The 25,096-nt window shown below is 64.1% G+C and overlaps 1 protein-coding gene across 5 annotated transcripts; it reads left to right on the plus strand.

The window, feature by feature from the left end:
• Positions 1 to 643: 643 nt before the first annotated feature.
• PHRF1 (PHD and ring finger domains 1) lies at positions 644 to 24,890 on the plus strand. Of its 5 annotated transcripts, none has more exons than XM_055580430.1 (18): positions 644 to 763; positions 4,629 to 4,744; positions 5,038 to 5,136; positions 8,249 to 8,463; positions 9,365 to 9,448; positions 11,879 to 11,997; positions 14,546 to 14,643; positions 14,902 to 15,077; positions 15,466 to 15,592; positions 18,302 to 18,429; positions 18,868 to 19,049; positions 19,387 to 19,506; positions 19,970 to 20,124; positions 20,738 to 23,212; positions 23,343 to 23,563; positions 23,743 to 24,012; positions 24,094 to 24,222; positions 24,572 to 24,890. In XM_055580430.1, the coding sequence occupies exons 2-18, from the start codon at positions 4,651 to 4,653 to the stop codon at positions 24,713 to 24,715; spliced, it is 4,836 nt and encodes a 1,611-aa protein (XP_055436405.1). In that variant the 5' UTR covers positions 644 to 763; positions 4,629 to 4,650; the 3' UTR covers positions 24,716 to 24,890. The 5 variants fall into 5 exon arrangements, with proteins under 5 accessions (XP_055436405.1, XP_055436407.1, XP_055436408.1 ...); XM_055580432.1 differs by having other exon boundaries at positions 23,749 to 24,012; XM_055580433.1 differs by having other exon boundaries at positions 23,406 to 23,563.
• The last annotated feature ends 206 nt before the right edge of the window (positions 24,891 to 25,096 follow it).

Consider the following 25,096-nt stretch of genomic DNA (forward strand, 5'->3'; position numbering starts at 1 on the left):
GGCTCTTCTATCAGAGCACGAATCCGTTTCTCACACACCGAGCGGCGCACCATCCACATGGTTCACTGTTTACTGTGTGCGGCCCCGACGGGACTCTGGGCTGGGGGCTCGTTCTTGCCCAGCATCTGGCGGAGCCCGCGCACAGGGTCCGCTAGTGTTCGGTGGCGTGAACGGACGGCGCAAAGCTGTTGGGCCGGGGACGCCGCCAGGCTGATCCGGGAGAGCTCTCCTCGGCTCGCGCTCTCCGGGTCTGAGAAATGGGGATCGGGTCCGGTGAATGCGTGGGGGCGGAGCCACCGCGCGGGGCGGGGCCCGGTCTGGGGCCGGGGCCCTAGGTGTGCCGGGCGTCCGCTCCCATTCGCCCTGGGCAGTGAGCTAGGATTGGACTGTACCACCTTCCAGACGGGGGCGTACCTCTCGGAACAGCCCAGAGGAGGGGGCTTAGACTCTCCAAGATCTTCCAATAAACTGGTCCTTCTGGACAACAACAACGTATTCAATGGTGTTCCCAAGGCTTCGAGATGTCTGAGCTCAAGTAGCGGCGCCCTCCCCTACCTCAGACGTTTCCTTCCCTCCCTCGTCCCAATGGTACCCACCAACAGGCGGGGCGGGAAAGCCCCGGAAGCCGGCACCATGTACTTCCGGGTCAAGGAGCGCGCGGCGGAGGCGACGGTGGCGGTGGCGGCTGGGCCTAGGTGTGACTCTTGCTGTGGCGGCGCCTGCGGCAGCGGCTGGGAGCGGCCGGCGGGGCGCACGGTTCCGGGTACGTGCGGGCCGCGGCGTCCCGGGTTTCAGTAGCGCCCCGGCCGTGGCGCCGCTGCGGGCGCCGCACGCTTTGTCTGAGGCCTGCCCGGCGGTCCGAGGCCTGCGCTGCTCAGGCCCCGGGCTGACGGCGGCGGCGGCCTCCTGCGGGCGCTGGAGGCCTCGCGCAGAGGCCGGGCGGCCCGCCTGCAGGCGGGCTCCTGGGAGGCGAGGAGCCCTCCGCCGCGTCCTGTGGCAGCCGCCCCTGTGCTGTCGCTCTCCCCGCTCCGAGAGCGGAGAATGGCACTTGGCTAACGCGTCTCCACGCCTCGTCGTCTTTGCTTTTACTGGTCTCGCCTGTGTGTCGACAGGCCCGTGTGGTGGTTGGGATGGTCTCCTGTTGCTTAACTCACGTAGTCTTCATAGCAGTCTCTCGGGAGTAGGTATTGGCCTTTTTGTTTTTACGGATAAGTAGATTGGAGTTCGGAGATGTTAAGGAACTTGCCAACGTCACACAGCTGCTGAGTGCCGAGCCAGGGCTGGTGGTTAACCTAAGCCCTGATTCTGATTCCTGGCCCATGTTTTTTGTTTTTTGTTTTTTTTCTTTGTAACAAGGATTGTGTTACATCGTTGTCAACTTTGTGGCGTTTGTATACTCTTCTTGCTTCTGTAACAACAGAATAGTAGTCACCTGGTGAGCCACGATTTGGCCATTGGTCACTTGGACAGAACCTAAGGCTGAAGTGAGGTTTGACTTGGGCTTTAGCATGCCTGCCCTCTCCCTGAACCATTGGTATTTTTCCTTAGGGAAAGAATGTTGAGTCAGAATGACAATAGCTGGTTCTTCTTTTGCACCAGGCTGGTGGTAGGGCCCTGACAGAGCCAGCCTGGCTTTGGTTCTCCCAGCAGCCCCCTGTAATGCACTCTTGGTCTCTCTCTCAACCCTGCTAAGACCTTACTGGACTCTAGTTTGTTGTTTTTTTTGGTGGTGGGGAGGTTGGGCTCTCGCTTTTTGACTTGTATTGCAGCTTACAGTTTCAAGGTCTTGTAGCTGCTCTGGCAGACGATGAATGAAAAATGAGATTTGAGCCCGTTGGACCTGAGCCGTTGGACCTAACACCCTTGCCCAGGGCCCGGGGACGGGCACCTAGGTTCTGGTCATGGCACAGCTGCCAGTGACCACACCGGAAGGCCTTTTGGTTCCTTAGTTGGGATAAAAGGTGCTTTCAGTCCCTGGATTTGAAAATAGAGGGAAATACTACTTTTGTTTAAATTTTCCCCCGGCTCCCCCAAGTTTGGAGACTGAGCAGGAAAGCTGTAGACCACTGCCTGCACTGTCGGAGGCGGCCAGCAGCCGGGCGGGGCCGTGCGCCTCCTGCAGAAAGGGCTTCCCGGGCATTGGTCGGGAACGTGAGAGCGGAGGTGGGGATCGTGGGTGTGGGCAGGCACATCTGAACTGGGGCCGGTAGGTCCTGAGCCGGGGTCACATTCCCACAGTGTTTTGAGTGTAGCGTTCCTCACGGAGAAACGGGGTGCCGGGGTTCCCTAATGTTGGTCTCTTATTTAGTGTTTGCACAGCTGCTTGGTCTGGGAAGTACCAGAGACTCCTGGGCTCTGCTCCCTGGGTGCTGCCAGAAGGTACTATGTGTAACCGTGCAGGAGGGGAGAGGGGTGTTGGGTGGCCTTTGGAAAGTCTCCTCCCTGGCTGTGATGGCGAAGCACAGGGCTTGAGGGACTGAACCCCAGGCAAGTCCCCGTGAGCCAGACCCCATCGTGGCCACACTGACCTCTTCTGACAGCTCTCTGAGGCAGGCCTCGGTCTCAGTTACTGAGGGAGAAGCCAGGGGTTACTTGTACTTTTGACCTTGTGCAAGTGAACCGTCCCTGAGGGTGCTCTGTGGTCTCCTTGGAGGATTACATTTTCTGAAGTTTGCCCTGGTACTTTCCTGGGTGTGAACATTGACACCCCCCCCCCCCCCCCCCAGCCATAGGCTGAGCGTCCCCGGCGCAGGACCCATGCCGCACACAGTCGGGCAAGGTAGGTACGGTAGGCAGGTGTCGTAGGATTGGCGATGTGGAATCTGGTCACAGGTGCAGCCTGAGGCTTACAGGTCGTCCACCTGCAGTGGCCCTGCCGCCGCCATGCGCACAGGAGGGTGCCGTGCTCCTGGGTGGGCAGCGGCGCCATCTCGTCCGACGGCCGGTGTCTCCAGCGGTGCTTGTGGTCGGGGCTTGGGTGGAAGACAGTGAAGGTCCCTGCCGTGCTGCTGACTCACCAAGCAGGGGCGTGCAGACCCTTAGTTGAGCAGGACTGACTGATTTTCTCAACCTTAGGGAACTAGGTAGAAAAAAGGTGGTGACTTTAGGGGGTTCATAATTTCCGTTGACTGTTTCCAGGTAGACGTATCATTTGGCAGGTGGCGATTTAGTGAAATTAATATGCCTTCACTGTTTTAGAAGACATCATTCCAGAGCCTGGGGCTTTGGGATGTGAGACACCCTGGCTGTGACCCCGGCCTCAGCGCCATCAGGGACCACCCTTCAGGAGCATCTGTGCAGTGGCGGTGGCAGTAGCGCCTGCCCTGGGAGCTCAGCCCACTGGAGAGGAGCCCCGGGTGCTCAGCCCACTGGAGAGGAGCCCCGGGTGCTCAGCCCACGGGAGAGGAGCCCCGGGTGCTCAGCCCACGGGAGAGGAGCCCCGGGTGCTCAGCCCACGGGAGAGGAGCCCCGGGTGCTCAGCCCACGGGACAGGAGCCCCGGGTACCCGGCTGATGCGCGTGGAGCGCGGCGCGTGACCCACGGGAGAGGAGCCCCGGGTGCCCGGCTGATGCGCGTGGAGCGCGTGGCGCGTGACCCACGGGAGAGGAGCCCCGGGTGCTGGGCTGATGCGCGTGGAGCGCGCGGCGTGTGACCCACGGGAGAGAAGCCCACATGTAGGATCCTGGAGTGAGAGGCTTTCCTGCCTTCTTGGCTCGCTGCTGTCCGCCTCACCTCCTGCCCCGGTTCTTGCTTTGCTTCCGTTCCTCTGGTCTTGCTCTTTAGATGTGCAGACTGGACTCAGAAACGCACTGTGCCACGGCGGGGTGGGGGGGGGGGGTCTCCTCTCAGGGTCACCAGGGAAGTGAGGAGCCCTGATGAGAAAGGAACCCTTGTTTCGAGACCAAAGTCGGAGGCCCTGGTGCAGGAAGGTGCTTGTGTCCCTTTATGTCTGTGAGGTCACCGGTCTCGGTCTTCGCCATTACCCTGGCAGAAGCAGGCAGGCTCGGCACCCCCAGGTGGTGACCAGGAGCCCAGGAGCAGGTGGACATGGCAGCCCGGCCCCTGCTCCCCACGGCCCCGTGCTGCTCCTGGGTAGGCAGGTGACTTGGCCATGTTCCTGGAGGGGCTGAGGCCAGGTCAGAGGAGCCCCAGCTGGAGCCTGTGGCCTCTTGTGGGGGGCAGGTGTGCGGAGCTGGGCTGGCCAGCCGTGGCTGAGGGGGACGTGCCACAGGCGTGTGGGCAGAGGGCCAGCTTGCCACCTGGACCTTCTGGCACCCACCCCCCGCTGAAAGCCCCACTTTGCCTCAGCCTGTGATATGCCGTTTCCCTCAAGCCTGGCCTTGGGTACCTGGGGAGTGTTGAGGTGTGGAAGGTGGCTGAACAAGGACATGGCTGGTCTGAGGCTACATTAGGCTTGTTGTAAGTTGGCATCTGGCTGTGAACGTGGCTCTGTGGACAGGAGCCAGTCTTCTGTGTGTGCTTCACAGTTCCGGGCCAGTTCTGTCTCCTGTGCTGCGGTGGGACACATGTCGGCAGGAGTGTGACATATAGCGGTTGTCACTCTCTCGGGGGGGAGCTTAATGCAAAGCCTGGGACAGAGGGGACTTTTCGACCCTCGCTTCTTTCAGAGCTGAACGCCCATGTCCAGCGATGGATGACGACAGCCTGGACGAGCTTGTGGACCGAAGCCCGGGGCCCGATGGCCACCCCAGACTCCGTCCTGCCGCCCTGGCCAGCGATGCTGGTGAGCCGCCCCGCGCCTCCGCCCAGAGCGGGGAGTGACCTTTCCGCGTTGCCCTTAGCGCGCACAAGCAGCGCATCGTCTGCTCTGTGCTGTTGACGCGCTCAACACAAACGCGCTCTTAAGCCCAGAGCCTCCACCCGCACCCCTCGCCCTCGCCGCCTGGCCCGGGGCCGGGTGCTGCCGGGGGCCCTGTTGGCAGGCGTGCTCCGAGCGCCCGTGCACCGCCTCCCGGCCCTGCTCTCTGCTGCCTCGCTGTGACGCTGCCGCTTGGGCCTGTTTCCCTGTCACTCTAGACGGAAGCAGCGGTGCCCACAGCGACGCCTCCGAGGACGACTCTGGCAGCGAGCACAGCGATGAGGAGGATGCGGACGGGGACCTGGAGGACGGATCTGGTGAGAACACGGGTGTCCTCGGGGCCCCAGGTCTCCTCGCGCCGTGACGGGAGCTGCCTTGGTGAGCTTGCCGCCTTCAGCATACCCGCCAGTGGAGGCTGTGAGCTGTCAGGGTGATGTTGCCTAACACGGTGGCCTCCTCTGGGAGTCCTCTGCAGTGGGTTTTGTCTTCAGCTGGGCAGCTGGCTCGCATTGATGTGGTTGGGCTGACGACACAGTGGGAAGGTCTCTTGTCTGATGGCAGCGGGAGGGTAAAGGGCCTGAGAACAGGGAGCAGCGTGAAGGGCGTTTGAAGGGAGCGTGCGGCTGGATGGACCTGTGGGCAGGGTGGACCCGGAGCCCGTTAGAGAGCAAGGGTAGCCTGAGCCCTGGTTCCCAAACTCCCAAGAGAGCCGGCAGAGGCGTGGACCGACTGCTACAAGGCTCTCAGTCTGCACCTCAGAACTTAGGTGCGGGAGCTTTGCTGTGTGCACGTCCTGCCCCGAGTGCCACGCACCTGCCGCACTGCCTTCCCTGGACTTCCCGGCCGCCCTGGCTGGCACGTGGCCTGTGGGCCCTTCCCCGTGTGGCGCTGGGCTTCAGGAGCTTGGCTCACCACCGCTTCCCTTCCAACGCCGCTGTTGGGACCTGTGTGGATGTTGAGGCATCTGCCTGGTCTGTCACAGTCCGTGGAGCTCCGTGGATATGAGCGTTAGAATGTTCCAGAGAGGTAAGCCCTCATGTCTGGGGCAGCGCCTATGAAGGAGCAGCGTGAGTCTGCATGCATTGGTGATGCATTATCCCAGGGTTGGACTGTAACCTCCCTGCAGGCACCGGCGGCTCTGGGCCGAGTCTGCAGGTCACGATGGGGCTGTTCCACTCGTTTCTGCAGATAGACTTGGGGCTTGGCGGCAGAGGACGTGAGGTCCTTGAGGTTCAGCCCTGGAGCAGAGGCCAGAGGGCCTGTGGATGCCAGTGGACAGGGGCTGGGTGCAGGGGGCTGGAAGATGGGCAGGAGCTCACCATCCAGGGGCAGAGACAGCGCGCAAAGAAGCGGTTAGCTCAGGGGGATAGATGCCAAGGGTGTTGTTTAGGGGACATCAGGAGAAGGGGGTGGGCTCGGGCTCTTTGGTCCTTTGTTGGTGAGAAGCTTCCAGAAGGACAGGTCTCAGGTGTGATCTGGAGGGCAGGAGAGCTAGCTGGGCGGTGGTGCGTGTGGGGCGGGCAGAGTGCTGGCGGGACAGCTGGCACAGAGCCGAGTCCTGTGGGCGATGAGGAGGTGCTGGTGGAGAGCAGGCACCTGGAGGCCACAGCTGTAGCTGAGGGGCACTGACCCGCCACTGTACACCCTGTGTTCTCCAGCGCCAGTCTGTGAAACAGGCGGGGCAGGAGGGGGTCTCCAGCTGGTGAGAACCTAGACGGCTCGGGGGGCCTGCCTTCCGAGAAGCGACCTGCATCCTCACAGCCTTGTGTCGGCCGAGCCCCTCGCGTGCAGCTCTTTCTACCCATCTTGTTGCTTTTCTTGCCATGGCGTTGATTCCCGAAAGTCACTTGCTTGTGTCGCTGTTTGCTCAGGTTTCAGCTGTAGAAATGTCTATTCGAGTCTTATGATGAAAGAGGAGAACTTAGGACTCTGACCTGCGGCCTCACCAGCCGTCCAGGTGGTGCACACGCACCCTCCTGGTCTGCTCCGTGCGCCCCTCCCCGAGCGGCCCCTCCCCACAGGTTGCTCTCAGCTCTTCCCTGTGTGGTCCTGCCCTGCTCACGGGGCCCTCGCCCTCATCTTGCCTGGGTTTGCAGGCGTGCTAGCAGCTGCCACTCTGGGCTGGTACCCGTGTCTGCACCTTCCTCCTCCTGGGCCCTTTTCTGTCTGGGACCTGGTCGTGCAGCTCCCCCTTTTCTGTCTGGGACCTGGTCGTGCAGCTCCCCCTTTTCTGTCTGGGACCTGGTCGTGCAGCTCCCCCTTTTCTGTCTGGGACCTGGTCGTGCAGCTCCCCCTTTTCTGTCTGGGACCTGGTCGTGCAGCTCCCCCTTTTCTGTCTGGGACGTGGTCGTGCAGCTCCCGGGATGAGGTGGGCGGGCGGCTGGCTCGGCCTCGGCGCCTCACGGCTGGCGGCTGCTGCCCCTTAGGGACTCGGGGCGGCCTCCAGGGGCCGGCTCTCTGCCTGCCCCTCAGCTCCTGCTCTTCTGGGATTCTGGAGGAAGAACCAGAGCACCCGGTTCCCATGCTCCACCTGCTGCTGCGCCCTTGGCCTCAGCCAGGCATGTATCTGAGCCAAAGCACTCTCCAGAATTTTGTGGAGCCCAGCTTAGTTCTCTTGCTTTGTAACAGATTGTCACACACAGCAGCTGAGAAGAGCACACGGTGTCTCAGTGTCGTCTGTAGTCCAGATACCAGCGGCCAGTCCTCTGCGCAGGTCTTGCCCAGTTGACATCAAGAGGTCGCAGAGGCACCGCTCCTATCTAGGCTCAGGGTCCTCTTCCAAGGTCTGGCTTGTTGCCGGGTTTCAGGCCCTGCAATGTGGGGCTCTCATCCTGTCTTTGCCCTGGTGGGACCCCCTCTCCTCCTCGCTCAGGTCCTGGAGGCCACCCCTCGGTGGACAGGGTGCATCAGCCTCTTGTTCTCTTGGGTTGTACAAGGGGCCAGAGGAAGCTGCTCTTCCAGAGCTCATGTGGTTATGTCACATAACTGCAGGGTCTTGGGCACTTGAGGACCCTGCCCACCGTGCCTCTCGTCTGCATCTCGCTGTGACTTGGATCTTTATTCACTGGCGTTCAGTGGGGAGAGAAAACTAAAGCACATACTGACTTTTGTGTGAGCTGAATGGCCTTGAAAACTTTTAGAGGTTGATCAGGGCTGTGGTGTGCAGCTTGCCTGGTTAGGTATTTTTGGTCTCTGGTCCAGAGGAAAGAAAAAGGAGAGGCCTTCCCTGAAGGTGGCAGCTCCCTGACAGCTTTGAGAAGGTGCTGCTGGAGTGAGGTGTCCTCCAGAGGCAGTTGCGCTACGCCCAGAGGCGCACTGGCCCCTGGGAGCCGCCTGCCTCCTGCGGGGGTTCAGATTCGGCTCCAAGTGCAGCTGGGGCCTCGTGCCTCCTGCGCGCCAGTTCACAGACTTGTAACCTTGCCTCTTAAGGTTCCGAGGACTCTGAGGACGATGGTGACGACCTGGACGCCTTAGCAGCGGCGGCAGATTCTCAGGGAACGCTGGAAGGCAGCGGTGCCTTCAATTCTGACGACGACTCCGAGAGCTGCCCAATCTGTCTCAACGCTTTCAGGGAGCAGGCTGTGGGGACGCCCGAGAACTGCGCCCACTACTTCTGCCTCGATTGCATCGTGGAGTGGTCCAAGGTGCGTGGCGTTTCTTCGGGCTGGGCTCCGTGTGGGTGACCAGCCCCTGGCCGGCCTCTCGTGGCTCTGGGTCTCTGCTTGGTGGCAGGGGTTGGAGCCCCGGGCGGTGTCCGAGCCTGGTCTCTGCTTTGTCCGCGCTCCGGGCCCTTGGGTGGCTGGTGACACTCACTCTGGGGAGCACAGAACAAGGAGAGGGGTTTATGGGCCAGAAACCCCAGGCGGCCCGGGGCTGCCGGCCAGCCGAGCTGGCTGGTAGGCGTGTGCTGAGGGGCCAGCTCACAGACACGGAGCCCGACTCGTGCGCGCGGCAGTGGTGCACTCGGGGGTCGTGCGTGCTGCAGGGTGGGCTCTGGAAGCACTGCCCGCCCCTCTTCTGAACTTTGTGAAAAAAACTCAAAGAAGCGTGAGCCCAAGGACAAGTGCCGCAGCTCCAGCCCGTGCCGTGCTTCAGGACACCAGCCTCGCCTGCTGCTCCCCACTTCCCTCTGTCATGGCTGTGGGCCCTGGAGCGGGGGCAGGTCTGGCCGCGCAGCACCTGCCCTTCCGCAGCGAGGGTGGCGGTGGCGGCAGCGACTCGAGTGCCGAGCCACCTTGTCCGTGCCCGGCTGCCTGCCCGGCCCCCCGTGTGCCTGCTGCCCCGTGCCCCTGTTGCCTGGGCACTGACGGTTCATGTGTCGGCTCCCCAGGAGAGCTGCCCCACGCCACGGGGGCGTGGCTTCTCTCTTCCGCACGGCTGTGCTCTCGGCCCTCGCACGGGGCCTGGTGCGCACGGGCACTGAGTCAACGACTGGGTGTTTTTTGTGAAAGGAGCTCTCAACTTCTAAGAGAAATCGTTTTGAGATGGTGTTAACAGTGACAGTGATTCTTCAAGATTATAATACGTTTTTTATTTTTTTTACAGAATGCCAATTCCTGTCCAGTTGATCGAACTACATTTAAGTGTATTTGTATTCGAGCTCAATTTGGTGGTAAAATCTTGAAGAAGGTAGGTGTAGGTGCCCCCTTATATATATTACGTTGGTCCCTGTCTCATGGGAAAACCTTCCTTCAAAAGGTGATTTGCTCTCCTGAAGTATTGGTTGCATGCACTTTAGAAATCCGCTGAAATGCCGTTTGCAGCCGTAGGCTTGAAGCCCGGGCTGGCGGTGGTGCCCTGTGCCTGGCTGGTATGGGCTCTGCGTCAGGGCCGCCCCTGACTCCCTCCCCTCCGCTCCATGCGCCGCCTCTGCTTCTCCGCCCCTGACCCCTCCCCTCCGCTCCTCTGCTTCTCCGCCCCTGACCCCCTCCCCTCCGCTCCTCTGCTGCTCCGCCCCTGACCCCCTCCCTTCCGCTCCTCTGCTTCTCCGCCCCTGACCCCCTCCCCTCCGCTCCTCTGCTGCTCCGCCCCTGACCCCCTCCCCTCCGCTCCTCTGCTGCTCCGCCCCTGACCCCCTCCCCTCCGCTCCTCTGCTGCTCCGCCCCTGACCCCCTCCCCTCCGCTCCTCTGCTTCTCCGCCCCTGACCCCTCCCCTCCGCTCCGTGCGCCTCCTCTGCTTCTCTGCCCCTGACCCCCTCCCCTCCGCTCCTCTGCTTCTCCGCCCCTGACCCCTCCCCTCCGCTCCATGCGCCGCCTCTGCTTCTCCGCCCCTGACCCCTCCCCTCCGCTCCATGCGCCGCCTCTGCTTCTCCGCCCCTGACCCCTCCCCTCCGCTCCTCTGCTTCTCCGCCCCTGACCCCCTCCCCTCCGCTCCTCTGCTGCTCCGCCCCTGACCCCCTCCCTTCCGCTCCTCTGCTTCTCCGCCCCTGACCCCCTCCCCTCCGCTCCTCTGCTGCTCCGCCCCTGACCCCCTCCCCTCCGCTCCTCTGCTGCTCCGCCCCTGACCCCCTCCCCTCCGCTCCTCTGCTGCTCCGCCCCTGACCCCCTCCCCTCCGCTCCTCTGCTGCTCCGCCCCTGACCCCCTCCCCTCCGCTCCTCTGCTGCTCCGCCCCTGACCCCTCCCCTCCGCTCCGTGCGCCTCCTCTGCTTCTCTGCCCCTGACCCCCTCCCCTCCGCTCCTCTGCTTCTCCGCCCCTGACCCCTCCCCTCCGCTCCATGCGCCGCCTCTGCTTCTCCGCCCCTGACCCCTCCCCTCCGCTCCATGCGCCGCCTCTGCTTCTCCGCCCCTGACCCCCTCCCCTCCGCTCCTCTGCTTCTCCGCCCCTGACCCCCTCCCCTCCGCTCCTTTGCTTCTCCGTCCCTGACCCCTCCCCTCCGCTCCGTGCGCCGCCCCTGACCTCCGAGCTGCCTCGTTCCTGAGCCACAGCAGCCACGTGGGCGAGGCTGGGCTGGACCCGAGGCTTGGGAGAGGCGGCCAGCGCTCGGGACCAGACTTCTGAAGGCACAGGGCAGGGCCAGGAGAGCTGAGGGCGGGCGTCTTCCTCGCTGTTGGGGCCTCTGCAGGCCTCCTTTTGTTGAGCAGCAGCATTAGAGAGTCTCAGAGAAGGCGTTCCCTGGCGGCCTGGTGGTTGCGACTCCCTGCCTGCACGGTCTGGCCCTGGTTCAGCCCTGGTCAGGGAGGTCCTCGCAAGCCTCGGGGTGCTGCCGGGGAGGATGGCGCATACAGACTGGCTGCACATCTTCTCAGTGGGCTGCTTGTAGCCAGAGATCTGTTTTTTTACTGTGGAGCCAGAGGCAGCGGGGATTCCGCTCTGGGGACGCAGACTTCCCTGAGTCTGTGTGGGCAACGCGGCCCCATCGTGCCAGGGACACCCTCCTGTGCCTGCCCACACTCTTGCTGTTCTGCCCAGAGGCCTTGGGAGCGCGGGCAATTTCCTTGCAGGCTGGATCTGCTTGAGTAGCTGTGAGTGAGGGCAGGCCCTGAGCTGTTCTCTGTGGGGAGGCAGAGGTGGTGCAAGGCCCCTCACACCAGCAGGTCCGGATCCGGCAGAGAGCCCGGAGGCGCGGGGAGGCCCTGAGTGCCTGCCTGGCGTGGGAGCGGAGCTGGGGAGCACGGCGGGGAGGGAGGAGCAGACGCTGCTCCCCGGGTGGGACTCGGGGCAGGAGACCAAGGCGGCCCGCCCCCCACAGATGGTGCCTGCTGGCGGCACCATGGGGAGCAGACGTGACCGTCGAGGGGCAGCACCCGCTCGAGGCCGGGTCTGTGTGTGCCCGCCGCCTCCCCGCTCTGCAGCGCCACCCGTGGGCTCGGCTGGCTCGTTGTTCCTCTGCCCTGGGGTCCTTCTGCAGCGCACACCTTGTTCTCCGTTGAGTCGTTTCTTTCTTGGGGCTCGCTGTCCTAAAATGGTTAGGGAATGTTAAAACCACGTATGTTACTTCAGAGCCCCCGGGCCCGTGGAAGCCGTGCGCGCAAATCTGCTCTGGATCGATTCAAACGATACAAATGGCTCTGGGGCTTGGATCCTGCTTGCTGTGTGCTCAGCGCACTCTTGTCCCCAGATTCCAGTAGAGAGTGCCCAGCTTGGGGAGGACGAGAATGAAGACCCGACCTTCTGTGAGGTGTGTGGCCGGAGCGACCGGGAGGACCGGCTGCTGCTCTGTGACGGCTGCGACGCTGGGTGAGCCCCCCCGCCGGCCTGGCTCCAAGTGGGCCCATGTGCTAGAGGGGAGCCTGTGCGCCGCTGCTCCGCACGCCACCCCCACGGGCCTGCCCGGCTGTGCTCAGCGCCATGAGCCCCCACAGGTCATCTGAACCCCAGCGTCTGCCGCTGCACCTGCCGGCCTGGCCTCAGCTCACGTGCTCCATCCCCTCTACCCTCCCTGCGGCTGTTTCTCTCATTGCTGTTCACACCCTCCCCGTTCCCAACCATCTCCTGAGACTGCTCGCAGAGGTGCACCTTAGAGCTCAGGACGGAGGGCAGACGCGGGAAACGGGAGTGTGGGCCGGCCAGGCCAGGGTGGACATGGGCGGGACCCACCCGCCGTGCAAGGCCAGGCCATGGGAGCCTCCCCGGCAGGGCAGGTGGGCAGGATGGGCTTCCAGCAGGGCTGCCAGCCGTCCTGTATCCGCGGTAGCCTGTGGTGTCGTCCGTCTACGCGGTGGGGGCTCCTGCTTCCCGTCAGGCACGCTCCTCACCCTGGAGCAGCGTGGGCCCTGGAGGACTGGTGCCCATGGGGCGGTGCAGACTGCCTGGGCCACCCGCCAGGGCCCCTTCCTGCCGTCTCCCTGTCCCCCGGCAGCAGGGCCTTGTCTCAGGGCCTGGCCGCACCTCCACCTGCCTCTCAGTCCCCCTTGGGGCTCACACCGCTGAGAACACGGACCTCCCTCCTTCCTTGTGGCTGTTAGCCGCATCCGTGTCCTGTGACGGCCCCAGAGGTCTGACCACGCTGTGCCTGCCCCGCGGCAGTCCCGGAGCTTGGCCGTGTCTGGGGGAGTCACGTTTAGCCCGCTGTCGCTCTGGATCTGGAGGGCAGAAGCGGGGCCCTGGTGTCCCGCCCACGGATCTTGCCGTCACGTACTGTGACTGTCTGATGCAGGGCAGGCCGCGTCCTCGTCCCTAGTGCGGGTGGCTGTGCAGGAAGGCGCTGGGACTGCGGGACGCTGCTTGGGAGGCCACCCGCAGGGGAAGGCGAGGCTGGCCCTGGCATAGCCACAGTTACCAGCCTTGCCTCTGGCTTCCCTGAGCCTGAAGCCAGCCTGTGCGTTTTCTGGTGGTCTCACGGATGCTGGGGCACTGGGGAGCCCCGACTGGGGTGTTCATTTGCCAAGCTTCGATTTTCTCTTAAGCTTTTACCTCTGGGGGAATAGGGACTGCACCGTGGGGCTTGTGGAACCTTAGTTACCCAACCAGGGGTTGAACCCAGGCCCTGGCAGTGAAATGGTCACTGAACCACCAGGGATTCCCCCTATTTGTGTTTGACTTAACGGTACTCGTGAGTGGAGACCTCTCCATGTCAGGGCTGTGCTGTTGGCCGTGGGTGGGGGTCGTTCCTGTAGACGTGTGAGCGCTGCAGGCGTCCTTGAGGAGCGGCCACGGGGGTCTCCCGGGCTTGAGCCTGCAGCTGTCTTCTCTGTGGAGGGATTTGTGGGTGCAGACTGGGCAGGAGGGGCCCACATCACCCCCGCCAGCCTCTGCTCCGAGATCCTGGGGTGTGGTGGTGAGAACACAGTTGAACCGCTCTCAGTTCTGGAGATGCCACTCAGTGTTGGGTGGTCTTCTTGAGACTGACTGCGTCAGGGGGATTTCTCAGGCTGAAATCTGGTTTGGGTTCTGGGTGCTCCCTGGTGCTTGGGGTCGGCCTGTGGCATCTGTCCACTGGGTGTTCGGGTGAGGTCCAGCCTGGGCATCGGGGCAGGATCTGCCTCCCTGCGACCTCACACAGGGCAGGGCTGGGAGCGGCAGGAGGCTTTGCAGAGGAGTCCAGCCCGGGCTCGGGGGCGCAGCGTGGGCTTGGCGCTGGTTCCTGCCTGGGCACTGTCTGCAGGCCCCAGGGCGCTGGCACTGGCGGCTCCTCCCCAGCTGCCCCCTGAGGACAAGGGAGGAAGCCCTGTGGGGCAGGTGTCGCCGGGCGGGACTGGTGCTGATGCAGCTCCTCCTCAGGGCTGGGGGGCGCGGGGCCACCTCCGTGGTGCTGGGCAGGAAAGGACCTCCTAATGACATGTTCTTGGAGACCACCTCCCAGGAATGGTGGGCACCATCCGTACAGCTGCCAGCTTCCAGCTGCCAGTCTCTTGGCTCCAGATAGTATGTGCCCCGGGGAGAGTTGAGCGCCTATTGGGACCCTTCCATAGGGCCGAGGTGCCCCGAGGCCTATGGAGGAGGTCTGGCCGCCCAGAGTGCCTGGGGCAAGGGAGCAGACGGGTCCCTGGCTCCAGGCACAGTCGCCTGCCCTGCGTCCTCGGGAGGGGCCTCTGCGGCAGCCCAGGCGGGGCCCAGTGCTGCTGTCCATGGGGGTGGGCGCTGCGTCTCCTCTCTCTTCTCAGACGCCCGTCCCGGGGCCTGGAGTGTGCCCTGGTGACCTCACTTAACTTCACCACCCCTGCAGGTCCATCTCCAGACGCAGTTGCGTTGCAGGGTTAGGGCTCCAGCGTGGGTGGGGGGTACAAGAGCACAGCACCACGTGGGGGGCACTGTCGTGAGGCTTAGATACCCTCTTGTCCCCCAGGTACCACATGGAGTGCTTGGACCCCCCTCTCCAGGAGGTTCCAGTGGATGAGTGGTTCTGTCCGGAATGTGCTGCCCCCGGGGCTGCTTCTGCCGCTGGTAACGTGCTGCCTGTTCTCAGGCAGCCCAGACCCTTTCTGTGGGGGTGGACACCTCGGCCCAGGGAGATGGCATCGGGCTGTCTGGCAGGGGTGGCTTTCAGTTGGACTCCAATGCGAGGGCAGGTGGGCACGTTGGGCATGCGGTTGGTCAATGGGGGGTTCTGAGGGCCCAGGCACCAGGCAGGTGCCCCCTGCCTTCCATTCCTGAGTCCCCCTGCCAGGGCCAGGGCGTCAGCCATGGGTGTTTTCTTCCAAGATGCGGGTCCTGTGAGTGAGGAAGAGGTCTCCCTGCTCTTGGCTGATGTGGTGCCCACCACCAGCCGGCTTCGGCCCCACACGGGGAGGACACGGGCCATCGCCAGGACACGGCAGAGCGAGAGGGTGCGAGCAACAGTGAACCGGAACCGGATCTCCACGGCCAGGAGGTTCCAGGTGGGTCCCTGTGGCCCTCCACGCTGACTGCGTGCTGCGAGCGATGCTGAGGGGCCCGGGGCGGCGGCAGCAGCGGAGAGCTGGCCCTGGGGGTGCTGGGCACCGCTGTCACTCACGGGCCGTGGTGCCAACCCGGAGGGCTGAGGACTTCATGGCGGACTTGGGCCCAGGACCCCACCGTCGAGGCCTGCAGTCCACTCTCCTCAAGGCCCAGGAGCGCTCCTCCTGCCTTCGTGCCCTACCTGCCCCTCGGGAGGCCTTCCCAGACCCCGCTCCCCATGGGCACTCGGGAGCCCCCGCAGCCTGCCTGCTGTCTGTCGGGTCCCCGGGCTCCCTCGAGAAGTCTGAGGCGACTCCGCCCCCAACCATGCCATCCTGTGCTGTGCAGCGTGTCCCCAGGTACCTCATGTCTTCTCTGCTGGATGAGACCATTGAAGCCGTGGCTGCCGGGCTCAGCACGGCCGTGTACCAGCGCCCCGGGCCACGCGCCCCCGCCCGCCGCAGGAGGAAAGGAGGTAGGCGTTCCTGGCTCCCCCTGCCTCCGGTCCCTGCAGTGGCGTGGCCTGGTCTCCATGTGCATCCGAGGCCCTGCAGGCCTGGGGTTTGGGTCTGGTTAGTCCCTCTGACGGAGAAGGCAATGGCACCCCACTCCAGTACTCTTGCCTGGAAAATCCCATGGACAGAAGGGCCTGGTGGGCTGCAGTCTATGGGGTCGCGAAGAGTTGGACACGACTGAAGCGAATTAGCAGCAGTAGCAGTCCCTCTGAACGCCCTTTTGGGCGGCTGTTGGTGTGGCAGCACCCCGAACGTGCATCAGAGCGACACAGCTTCCCCGAGTGGGTCGGGAAGAGCCCGCGGGGCCTTGTGGAGATTCGCGCTGTTTTCTTTGGCTAGGGCAGCCCGCCAGTGCAGCCCTGTGCCTGGCTTTCCTGGGTGGAGGCCGTTGAAGTAATTCAGCATCTGTGCCGCTGCCATGCTGCTCACGTTTTCTGGGCCTTTTCTGTTTTAGTCTTGGTGACTCTGTCCCAGGAAGTTCGGTTCATTTCTCCCAGGGAGAAGCTTTCACCGAAGGTCAGCGTCCTTGGCGGTTCCTGCTCCGTGCTCTGTCTGTCTTTGCTGGTCAGAATTCTGCTCCGTAGAGGAGCTGGCTCTTTTGCTTGACTACTTGTGTGAATCAGAAGACGTGGACTCCTGTTTCATTGAGTGGGTTACAATCTGTGGTCTTTTAAAAACCAGTGTTATTGAGACATATTTGCTGTGACAAGGGCATCCACTCCGGGCACGTGGCTCCCAGTGAGGCCGGCGAGCCTTCCAGCCGGGCCCTGCCCCTGGCAGCCCCTCCGGGTGCCTGCCATCCTGCCGTTGGTGCTGTCTCTGCGTCCGTGGTTCCCGCTCGGGAGGGTCTCGAGTGTGTGCCCTGGTTTGTCACCGTGTGGCGGGGGTGTGGGTTCACTTGCGTTCCCTGGTGCGGGGCGTGCCGTGGTTCGTCCCTCTGCCTGTGCCGGGCATCTGGCTTGTTCCGCGGTGAAGCTGCTGTGCAGACCCTTGCCCATGGGTGCCCGTGGGTGGGTGTGCCCGCTGCTCTGGCTCAGTAGATAGGAGGAGACTGGTTGGCGCAGGAGGGGCCATGTCAGAGGTGCCCACCCCGCTCCCAGCGGCAGTGTGCCCTGCAGCAGTGCCGCGTTCTTGCCCAGCTCCTCCCGTCTTCCCGCGCTCCCGGGCCTCCCCAGAGGACAGGCTGGGTGTGGAGACGAGACCTGAGGGCCACCGGTGGGTCGGTCATGGCTCTCTGCACCCGGAGGTCACGCTGATCCCTGAGCTGCAGGCTCAGGTGAGAGGTTCCACTTCGCCTGTCTTCCTCCTGACTCGCCCCCCTCACATCCAGGACCTCACATCTCAGTCCCAGCAGCTCACCCTTCCTCTGCAGCACCTGGAGAGGCAGGCTCGCCTCTGCTGTGTCCCTCCCCATCTTCGGCTGTCACGTGTCTGCAGGTGTGGTCACAGCTGTGGGGGCTGAGGGGCACGGGCACAGGCCCCGTCACCTCCTCCCCGGAGCCTGGCTGCTCTCGGCCAGTGTGGCCGTGCCCCCCTGCCTCCTGCGTTACTCTGAAGCACGTCCTCGTCTTCCGTGTGCATGTCTCGCAGCACGTTTCTGGAAGAGAGGGAGTGGTTTCTCTGGCTTAACCCCGAGACCGTTGTTACACCTGAGGAGTAGTAATTCCACAGCCTCATGATGCAGCCTGTCAGCATCGGAAGTTCTAATTGTGTCACAGACATGATGGAATTTTAAAGCAGTTTACGTGGAGCTGGAGCAAAGCTCTGTGCTGCGCTGGGGCTGCCTGTCACGCGCCTCTGTCCTCTTGACGGGGTGGAGCAAGCAGGTCTCTTGGTGGGCAGATCTCACCTCCTGGGTGGCTGGAGGCCTGAGGCTGGTTCAGCTGTGGGTGGAGTTCTGTCAGGCTCAAGTCAGCGAGTCACTGAGGAGATGGCGGAGTGGCTCCCTCCCTCCCGGCCGTGTTGCGGAGCGTGGCTTCAGCAGCCGGTGCAGCCTCACTGACGCCCGGCCTGCTCCTGTGTTGACTAGTTCTTGTCCCTGAGCTGCGGCGGCAGCGTCCTCCCGTGGAGATCGCGTAGGGCTCTCAGCTTCATCATGGGCTCAGGGACCCAGACTCTGTGTACACGTTTCCACCGCACAGTCACAAGGGTGGATCTCTGTCTTCCTTGGAACCCACTTCTGGGCTGAGGTTCCTGAGTGCTCCAGGGCTGCAGGAGCAGTGTGGCCTCCGGGCCCCCTGTGGCTGCCGGGGCTCCTGCCGTCGCCCAGAGCACCCAGGTGGCTGCTGGCTGTGCAGGGTCGTCCTCGGGATATGTTTGCTGGAAACGTACTGTGAAGTTCTCTGTTCCCCAGCCTCTGGGAGCACTCCTCAGGGTGAGACTGCTGAGCGGCTCGCGTCCTCTGGTCTAATGTTGTTCCGTAGTGGTGTAAACCGTCTCCCTGCTGGTTCTAGTGATCAGGTCTGGAGGTCAGCGTAGGCTCAGACTTGCCCCGTCCTCGCTGTGTGCTGCCCCCCAACCCCCCGTGGGGAAGCGTGTGGACACCCCATAATAAGAAGTAAGGGAGCAGTGCCCCCAGGCGGGGTGGACAGTTGTTGGTCAGCCAAGCCTCGGGGGACAGTGGGGTGGGGCAGACAGCGAAGCGAGTGCTGTCAACGTGCTCTTGGCAGGAAGACGGAAGAAAGCGTCAGGAAGAAAGAAAGCCCCGTCCAGATCGTCTGCCAAGAGCAGGAGCTCAGGGGCAAGGTTGAAGAAACGCCCAGGTCGTGTGAAGAAGAGGAAAGCGCAGAAGATAAAGGTAGCCCGGGACGGGGTCTCCCTAGGCGGGTTCTCGGGCCTGTGTGTGGTGAGGGGACAGTGGGAGGCGTGGAAGGAGCATCTCTGTAATTACTTGAAGACTCACCGATAAAAATGCACATTTCTGCAGCGTGGACTGCAGACGGGCCTGAAGCGAGGTGTGTTCAGGGCACCGCAGAGTGGCTTTTGGAACCACAGGGCCCCGCGGGACAGGCCCCCGCCTGTTGGGCTCTTGTGCCCAGGGTAGCAGGCACCTGGTGTGAGGCGGGTGGAGTGAGGCCTGGGCGGGGTCCTTGTGTGATGAGTACGTGCGCCCCTCAGGCTCTGGGGCGGCCAGCCCTCTGCCCCGTGTTTGGTGCCGTGGGTTCCTAGTTGAACTGGCATTTCTGGAGGCCATGGATCTCAGCCCTGTCGTTTCTCCCTCTGACCCTGGGTTCAGAATGAAGCCACGGCTCGTTCGCGCATCGCACGGACGCTGGGCCTCTGCAGACCGGCCTGTGGAGCCTGCACCCCCTCCGTGTACAAGCCTGCAGACCCGTCTCTGGGGCTGATGCGAGCCGACATCGGGGCAGCCTCCCTCTCCCTGTTTGGAGACCCCTATGAATTGGACCCCTTTGACAGGTGGGTGCAGAGGGGCTGGGCTCTCTCCCTCAGGCCAGTGGACACACCACTTCTGCTGGGGCCTGGCTCACTCTCGGGGTTTGTGTTTGTGAAGTTCTCAGCTCTCAGACCCCATTAGGTGGTGAATGAAAAGAGCTCCGTGCTCCCCTGGCGTGTCTGGCCCCATCCCTCCCTACTCAGAGGCTGGGGCAGCTGCTGACACGAGGTCCCTGCACAGGCCCCGGCTTAGCGTTGAGTCACGGGGCCTGCCGAGGGCCGCTCACTGTGGAGGGCGGGAGGGAGTTCCCGGGCCTGGACATGCAGGCCCACCTGCCCTTTGGCCTGTGTTCCTCCCCAGCAGTGAAGAGGCGTCTGCAAGCCCTGCTTCCCCTCTGAGCGCCAAGAGGAGGGTTCTGTCCCGGTCAGCTCTGCGCTCCCACCAGCCTGTAGCCAGACCCATCTCCATGGGGCTTTCCAGGTGTGTTCTGGGGGGCAGGATGGGATGGGGTGCAGGTGGGCCCCAGGCCCGCAAGAACAGTGGACCCCACGGCGGGTGGGCGCTCTGCCACACGGCACCCTGAGGCCTCTTGTGGCCTCTCCCCGGCTGGTGGGTGAGGAAGAGCTGCAGCCAGTCCCAGGCCAGGGGCATGGGGCATGGGGACAAGGAGGGCGCGCAGGGGCAGGGCGGGGCTGGGCAAGGAGCCAGCCTTCTCTCCCGGCTGACAGTCCATCAGCCCAGCCAGGCAGCATTGCTCGTGCACTCTGCCTGTCGGTGGAGCTGGGGCCAAGGACCTCGCACGCGTCTACCCCCTCGCCCTGCCATCTGTTGGTGGGAGCTCCTGGGAGGGTGGGTGTTGTTCCTTCTCTCGGGTTCCTGCCTGCACATGGGGCACCAGGGCTGGAGGGGCTGAGACAGCAGGGTGTGCCTGGTCTGCTTGCAGGAGAGGTGCTCCTGCCATGGCCCCCCAGCCGGAAGTGGACACGGAGCCCAGCCCTGACCTGCTGGGGAGCATCCTGTCTGGCCAGAGCCTTCTGATGATGAACGGTGCCGACATCATCATCCACCGCGACGGCTCCCTCAGCGCCAAGAGGGCAGGTGAGCAGCTGTGCCCGCGGCCTCCTGCCGCCCTCCGCACACCCGGGGTTAGGGCCACACGTCCTGAAGGCAGTCTGTGTGTGGCCAACCCAGCAGCCCTAGGGTTTACTCTCAAGCAGTGGGTGAGGGTGCTAAAGGCTAAAGATGTCTTTCCGTCACTTGCTGATAGCGCAGTTGGTGGTGGGGTTTCCAGGCGGCCCACGGGCCCTCCTTCCTGCGGCACAGCTGCTTGTCTGCTCTCACAGCCCCAGGGACCCACGCAGGGCCCTCTCCACAGATCGGGGCCCCGGCGGGTCTCAGGGCTGGGGTGGATCTGGCCATAGAGGGCAGGCCAGGCCTCGCAGCTGCAGTCAGTGGTAACCTGGGGTGCTGCTCCCTTTTCAAGGGTCTGTCAGAGCCCAGGCCCTTTCTGATCCACAAATAGCATAAAGATAGTGCAGGAAACAGAAGTGGGCGTGGACCGCAGCACAGAGAGCCTGAGGCCCCCGCCCCCCAGGCCGCAGTGTTGAGGAAGCAGGAATGGAGATAGCGCCGCACTGGGAGGGCGTCCTGGGGGAGGTGGAGCCCCTTGTGGGGCCAGCGGGACCAACGGCTTGGCCTTTGTGTCTTTCAGTGCCAGTCTCTTTTCAGCAGAACTCAGCTGGTCCATCCAGAGCACCAGAAGGCTCCGGGGGGTGTCAGTCAGGAAGCGGGCCACAGAGCTTGGGGCCCAGCTGCCCGGGCAGGGCCGCCCCCGCCCCTACCCGTGTCCCTGCACTCACATCGGGGGCAGCGGCGAAGCCGGACTCCTCGGTTACCCCTCGGTTGGGCCAGTCTCAGACCTTGTCCAGCGAGAGCAGACCTGGTATAAAGCAGAGTGAGGGTGGCCGGTGTAACGGTGACAGCAAGCAGTCTCTGCCTCTTGGGCCCGCGGCGTGGAAGGCCTCACACAGCAGCTCTGACTCGCCCTCCGAGAGTGCAATGCCGGGCCAGGCCCCGAGACCAGCTCCCAGGCGGACAGACATCTCCGAGCTCCCCAGGATACCAAAGATCAGGAGAGACAGCAGCCGGGGGGACGAGGGCCCCTCCAGTAGGCAGGGCGTCGAGCTCCCCAGCTCCTGCATCAGCCGGCTGACAGGCAGGGAGGGCCCCGGACAGCCTGGCTGCGGGGCCCGGGTGGAGGGTGAGCCCAGCAACCGGGGCGCACAGGAGCCCAGCACGCACTCGGGGGGGGGCCCCCAGCCCCCCGGCCCGCTGGGGCCCGCCCGGGGGAAGGCTGTTGGCTCCACCTTTGAGAGTTTCAGGATCAACATTCCTGGGAACACAGCCCATTCTGGCAGACTGCTCAGCCCCGGCTTCTGTAACACGTTCCGGCCGGTGGACAGCAAGGTGCAGAGGAGAGCGAGCCCCTCGCCCCTCTTCTCTGTCAGGAAGACGAAGCAGCTCAAGAGCGAGATCTATGACCCCTTCAACCCCACGGGCTCCGACTCCAGCTCCGCCAACAGCAGCCCTGAGCGTCTGGGCCTCCTGCCCTCGGAGATCACGCGGACCATCTCTGTTGACAGCCCCAAGGCCCCAGTGCTGCCCCCCGTGCGCTGCGTCACCTCCTACACAGTGCAGACCGGGGCGGGGAGGGAGCTGGAGCCCCCCCAGGGGCCCTCCAGTCTGCCCGAGCTCCAGGACGAGGAGCCCTGTGCACAGGCTCAGCGGCCGTCCCCCCCGGAGCCCTGGGGCGATGAGGAGCTGCCTCCCCACAGCTCCTTCTTCGGCTCCGAGGGCCGGACAGTGACCTGCGTGACTGTGGTGGAGCCCGACACACCGCCCAGCCCCGATGCCCCGCTTGCCACCACCCACAGGGTCGTGGAGCTGCGCTCCCTCTCCCGCTCCCACTCCCGCTCCAGTTCCCGCAGCCGGAAGAAAGGCCCGCAGCCGAGGGCGGCCACCAGGGAGCACCGTGCCGGCCGCTCAGGCTCCCGCTCGTCCCGCTCAGGAGACCGGAGTTCCAGGTCTGCCTCGCCGCCGGCGGGCGAGGACCAGCCCAAAAGACACCGGCCCAAGGCCCGGGGCCGCAGGTCCTCCAGCGAGCGCTCCAGCAGCCGCGAGCGCGCCAAGCGCAAGAAGGCGAAGGACAAGAGCAGGGAGCGGGGCAGAGGCTCCTGGGGCCGCGGCCGTCGGAGGTCCCGCTCCCGCTCTGGGAGCCCTGGTAGCTCATCCCACGAGCACCGCGAGGGCCGTAGGAAGAAGAGGCGGCGGTCAGGGTCCAGGTCTCGGGGGAGGGAGTGCTCGCCCCCTAGGCACCCCAGGGAGAGGAGGGGGCGGCCCCGAGACCGGCGCGGCTCCCGCGAGAGGCGGCGGCGAAGGTCCAGGTCCCCCAGCTCGGAACACCGGCCCCGGGCGCACCGGCGGCCTCGGTCCCGGGAGAAGCGCTCGCGGCCCCGCCCCCACTCCCCTGAGCGGAAGTTGGCCCCGAAGGAGGCTTCTGCAGCACCCACTCCCCAGGGGGAGCCCAGGCCAGACAGGGAGTCCCCGGCTAGACCCCCATCCTCAGCGGGAGCAGACGGCTTGCCAGAAGGGCCCGAAGTGGACAAGACTGCCCCAGTTCCGGAGGTGCTGGCCGAGTGTCCAGCGGAGGACGTGGACTATGGTGACTCGGTGGAGGCGGGGCACCTCTTTGAGGACTTTTCCAGTGACACCATCTTCATGCAGCTTGATGATATGAGTTCCCCGCCCTCCCCGGAGAGCACGGACTCCTCCCCGGAGCGTGACCTTCTGCCCAAGACCACCGTGCCCCCAGCTGGCCCCCAGCACGACACCAGCCTGGCCATGGCCGTCATCCGGAGGGAGGTGTCTCGGATCCACGGTGAAGATGTGGCACAGCCCTCGCCTGGGACCGAGGGCCCCCAGGAGAAGCACTTGCTCCAGCAGGACGCAGACGAGGCCGCCACAGTGCCCTGTGCCCTGGGAGCCCAGGCCCCGGGCGGGACGCCTGTAGAGAAGGAGGAAGGCCCCTCTCAGAACCCCCTGCTGCGGTGTAAGGCGCTGGTGAAGAGGGTCACCTGGAACCTCCAGGAGGCAGAGTGCGGGGCCCCGGCCAATGACAGAGGCCTGTGTGAGTAGGCACTTTGAGGGGGCGGGGAGTGATCCTTGGGTGACTCCCAGGCTGCCTTGGTCGTTGGGGGTGGGATGGCGGCGCCTGCCCTGGGGTCCTTGCTCCAGGACGCTTTTCTGGAATTTTCTAGCCAGGAGGCAGTCTTGTGGCCTAGAGGGCCCCAGAACACCCACTCCCGTATGTTGGCCCCCAGGGACACCACTTCACAGGCCACAGAAGCCCCCGGAAGGAGTCTGGGAATTGGACGACGTGGGCCCCATGGCTGGGTTCCAGCAGGCACCCTTCTCTGAGCCGCCTGCCCCTGCTTACGTGCTTCCAGAGCCTGGCTTCCCCCACACTGACCCCTCTCAGGTGGGCCCCTGAGCTGGAGGGGTGTGGCCTTGCACCCAGGCTATGTGGGCTGGGCTGGGCTGGGGCTGAGAGCCGCACGCACCAGCCCTTGCTGCCTGGGCTCTTAGGGTTCAGAAGTGGGGGTTGGGGGCACGGGGTAGTAAGTGTGCAGAGGCCGAGCAGGCTGTGTTCTTGCCCAGGTACAGAGCCCCAGCCTGCCCCCCGGCCCAGCCCTGCCATCGGGCGTCCCGCCGTATGCACCTATCAGCCAGCCCGCGGTCCAGTTCCTCCTCCAGGGGAGCCTGCCCCTCCCGGGCTGCGGGGTGGCCCAGAGCGTGGCCCCAGTGCCCAGCATCCCGACTGCAGCCTCAGAGACAGCTGGCCACGCTGCCAACACCGCTGCTGCCAACAGCTCGGAGGAGAGGACGGCCCCCCCCAGGCCGGCCCCAGAGAAGGCCAAGAATGAGGAGGTGAGACCCCCGTTCCTCCTCCAGGGGCAGGCGCAGGCCGGTGGCCTGGTGCCAAGCCCTCACCAGTGTCCTCGCCCCCAGTACATGAAGAAGCTGCACGTGCAGGAGCGGGCCGTGGAGGAGGTGAAGCTGGCCATCAAGCCCTTCTACCAGAAGAGAGAGGTGACCAAGGAGGAGTATAAGGACATCCTGCGCAAGGCAGTGCAGAAGGTGGGCGGGGCCTGTGAGCCCTGGGCTGCGTGGCCACACCCCACACCCCCTTGCTGTAGCCGGCCACTTAGGTGCTTGGGGTGTGAAGGCTGCTGTTTGTGAGCAGTTGTTAAAGAGGTTGAGCTACACTACGTTTAACCCCACTCACGGCTAGGAAAATGAGACCCCTAGAGGCGGACATGTCAGATTGCTTCAAGAGGGCTGTCAGCCACCCTGTGGTGGGCAGAGCAGGTAGACGCACGTCAGCCTGCCCGCCGCCCCTCACAGGGTCCCCAGGGCCTGGTCCCCATGAACCATGACCATGTGGGGAGCAAAGGGATGTCTGGGTCACTGTTCCCCCCTCCCCCAGATTTGCCACAGCAAGAGCGGGGAGATCAACCCCGTGAAGGTGGGCAACCTGGTGAAGGCCTACGTGGACAAGTACAGGCACATGCGCAGACACCGGCGGGCCGAGGCCGGCGAGGAGCCGCCTGCCCAGAGCGCCGAGGGCTGAGGAGCAGCTGGAGCAGAACACGGGACACACCCCGCCCTCCCGTTTTCAGGGTTCCTGTGATCACATGTGGTCTGTGCACCTGTTTCTCTCATAGTTTAAAACTGGACTTTTTTATATGTATATTATAGATACACACTGTTCCCATTGTGTTCTAATTTATCAAAAATGGATTCTCTTTAGAAATGTCTGATTGGCTCAGTACTTGAAAGATGGTGAGAAAGAGTGGGCCTGGGCGGGGTACTTCACCCCTAGTGAGCCTTCTGCTCCCTTGTGTTTCACAGATAGATAGTTGCTCAAGTTTATACTTGGCTCCCCCACCTCCCAGGTGGCACCGTTGGCAGTTCCCACTGGCCAGAAACAGGCCTTGGGCACAGCAGACAG

Source organism: Bubalus kerabau, chromosome 5, assembly GCF_029407905.1.
Source record: "Bubalus kerabau isolate K-KA32 ecotype Philippines breed swamp buffalo chromosome 5, PCC_UOA_SB_1v2, whole genome shotgun sequence".
In the NCBI taxonomy this organism is placed as follows: Eukaryota; Metazoa; Chordata; class Mammalia; order Artiodactyla; family Bovidae; genus Bubalus; species Bubalus kerabau.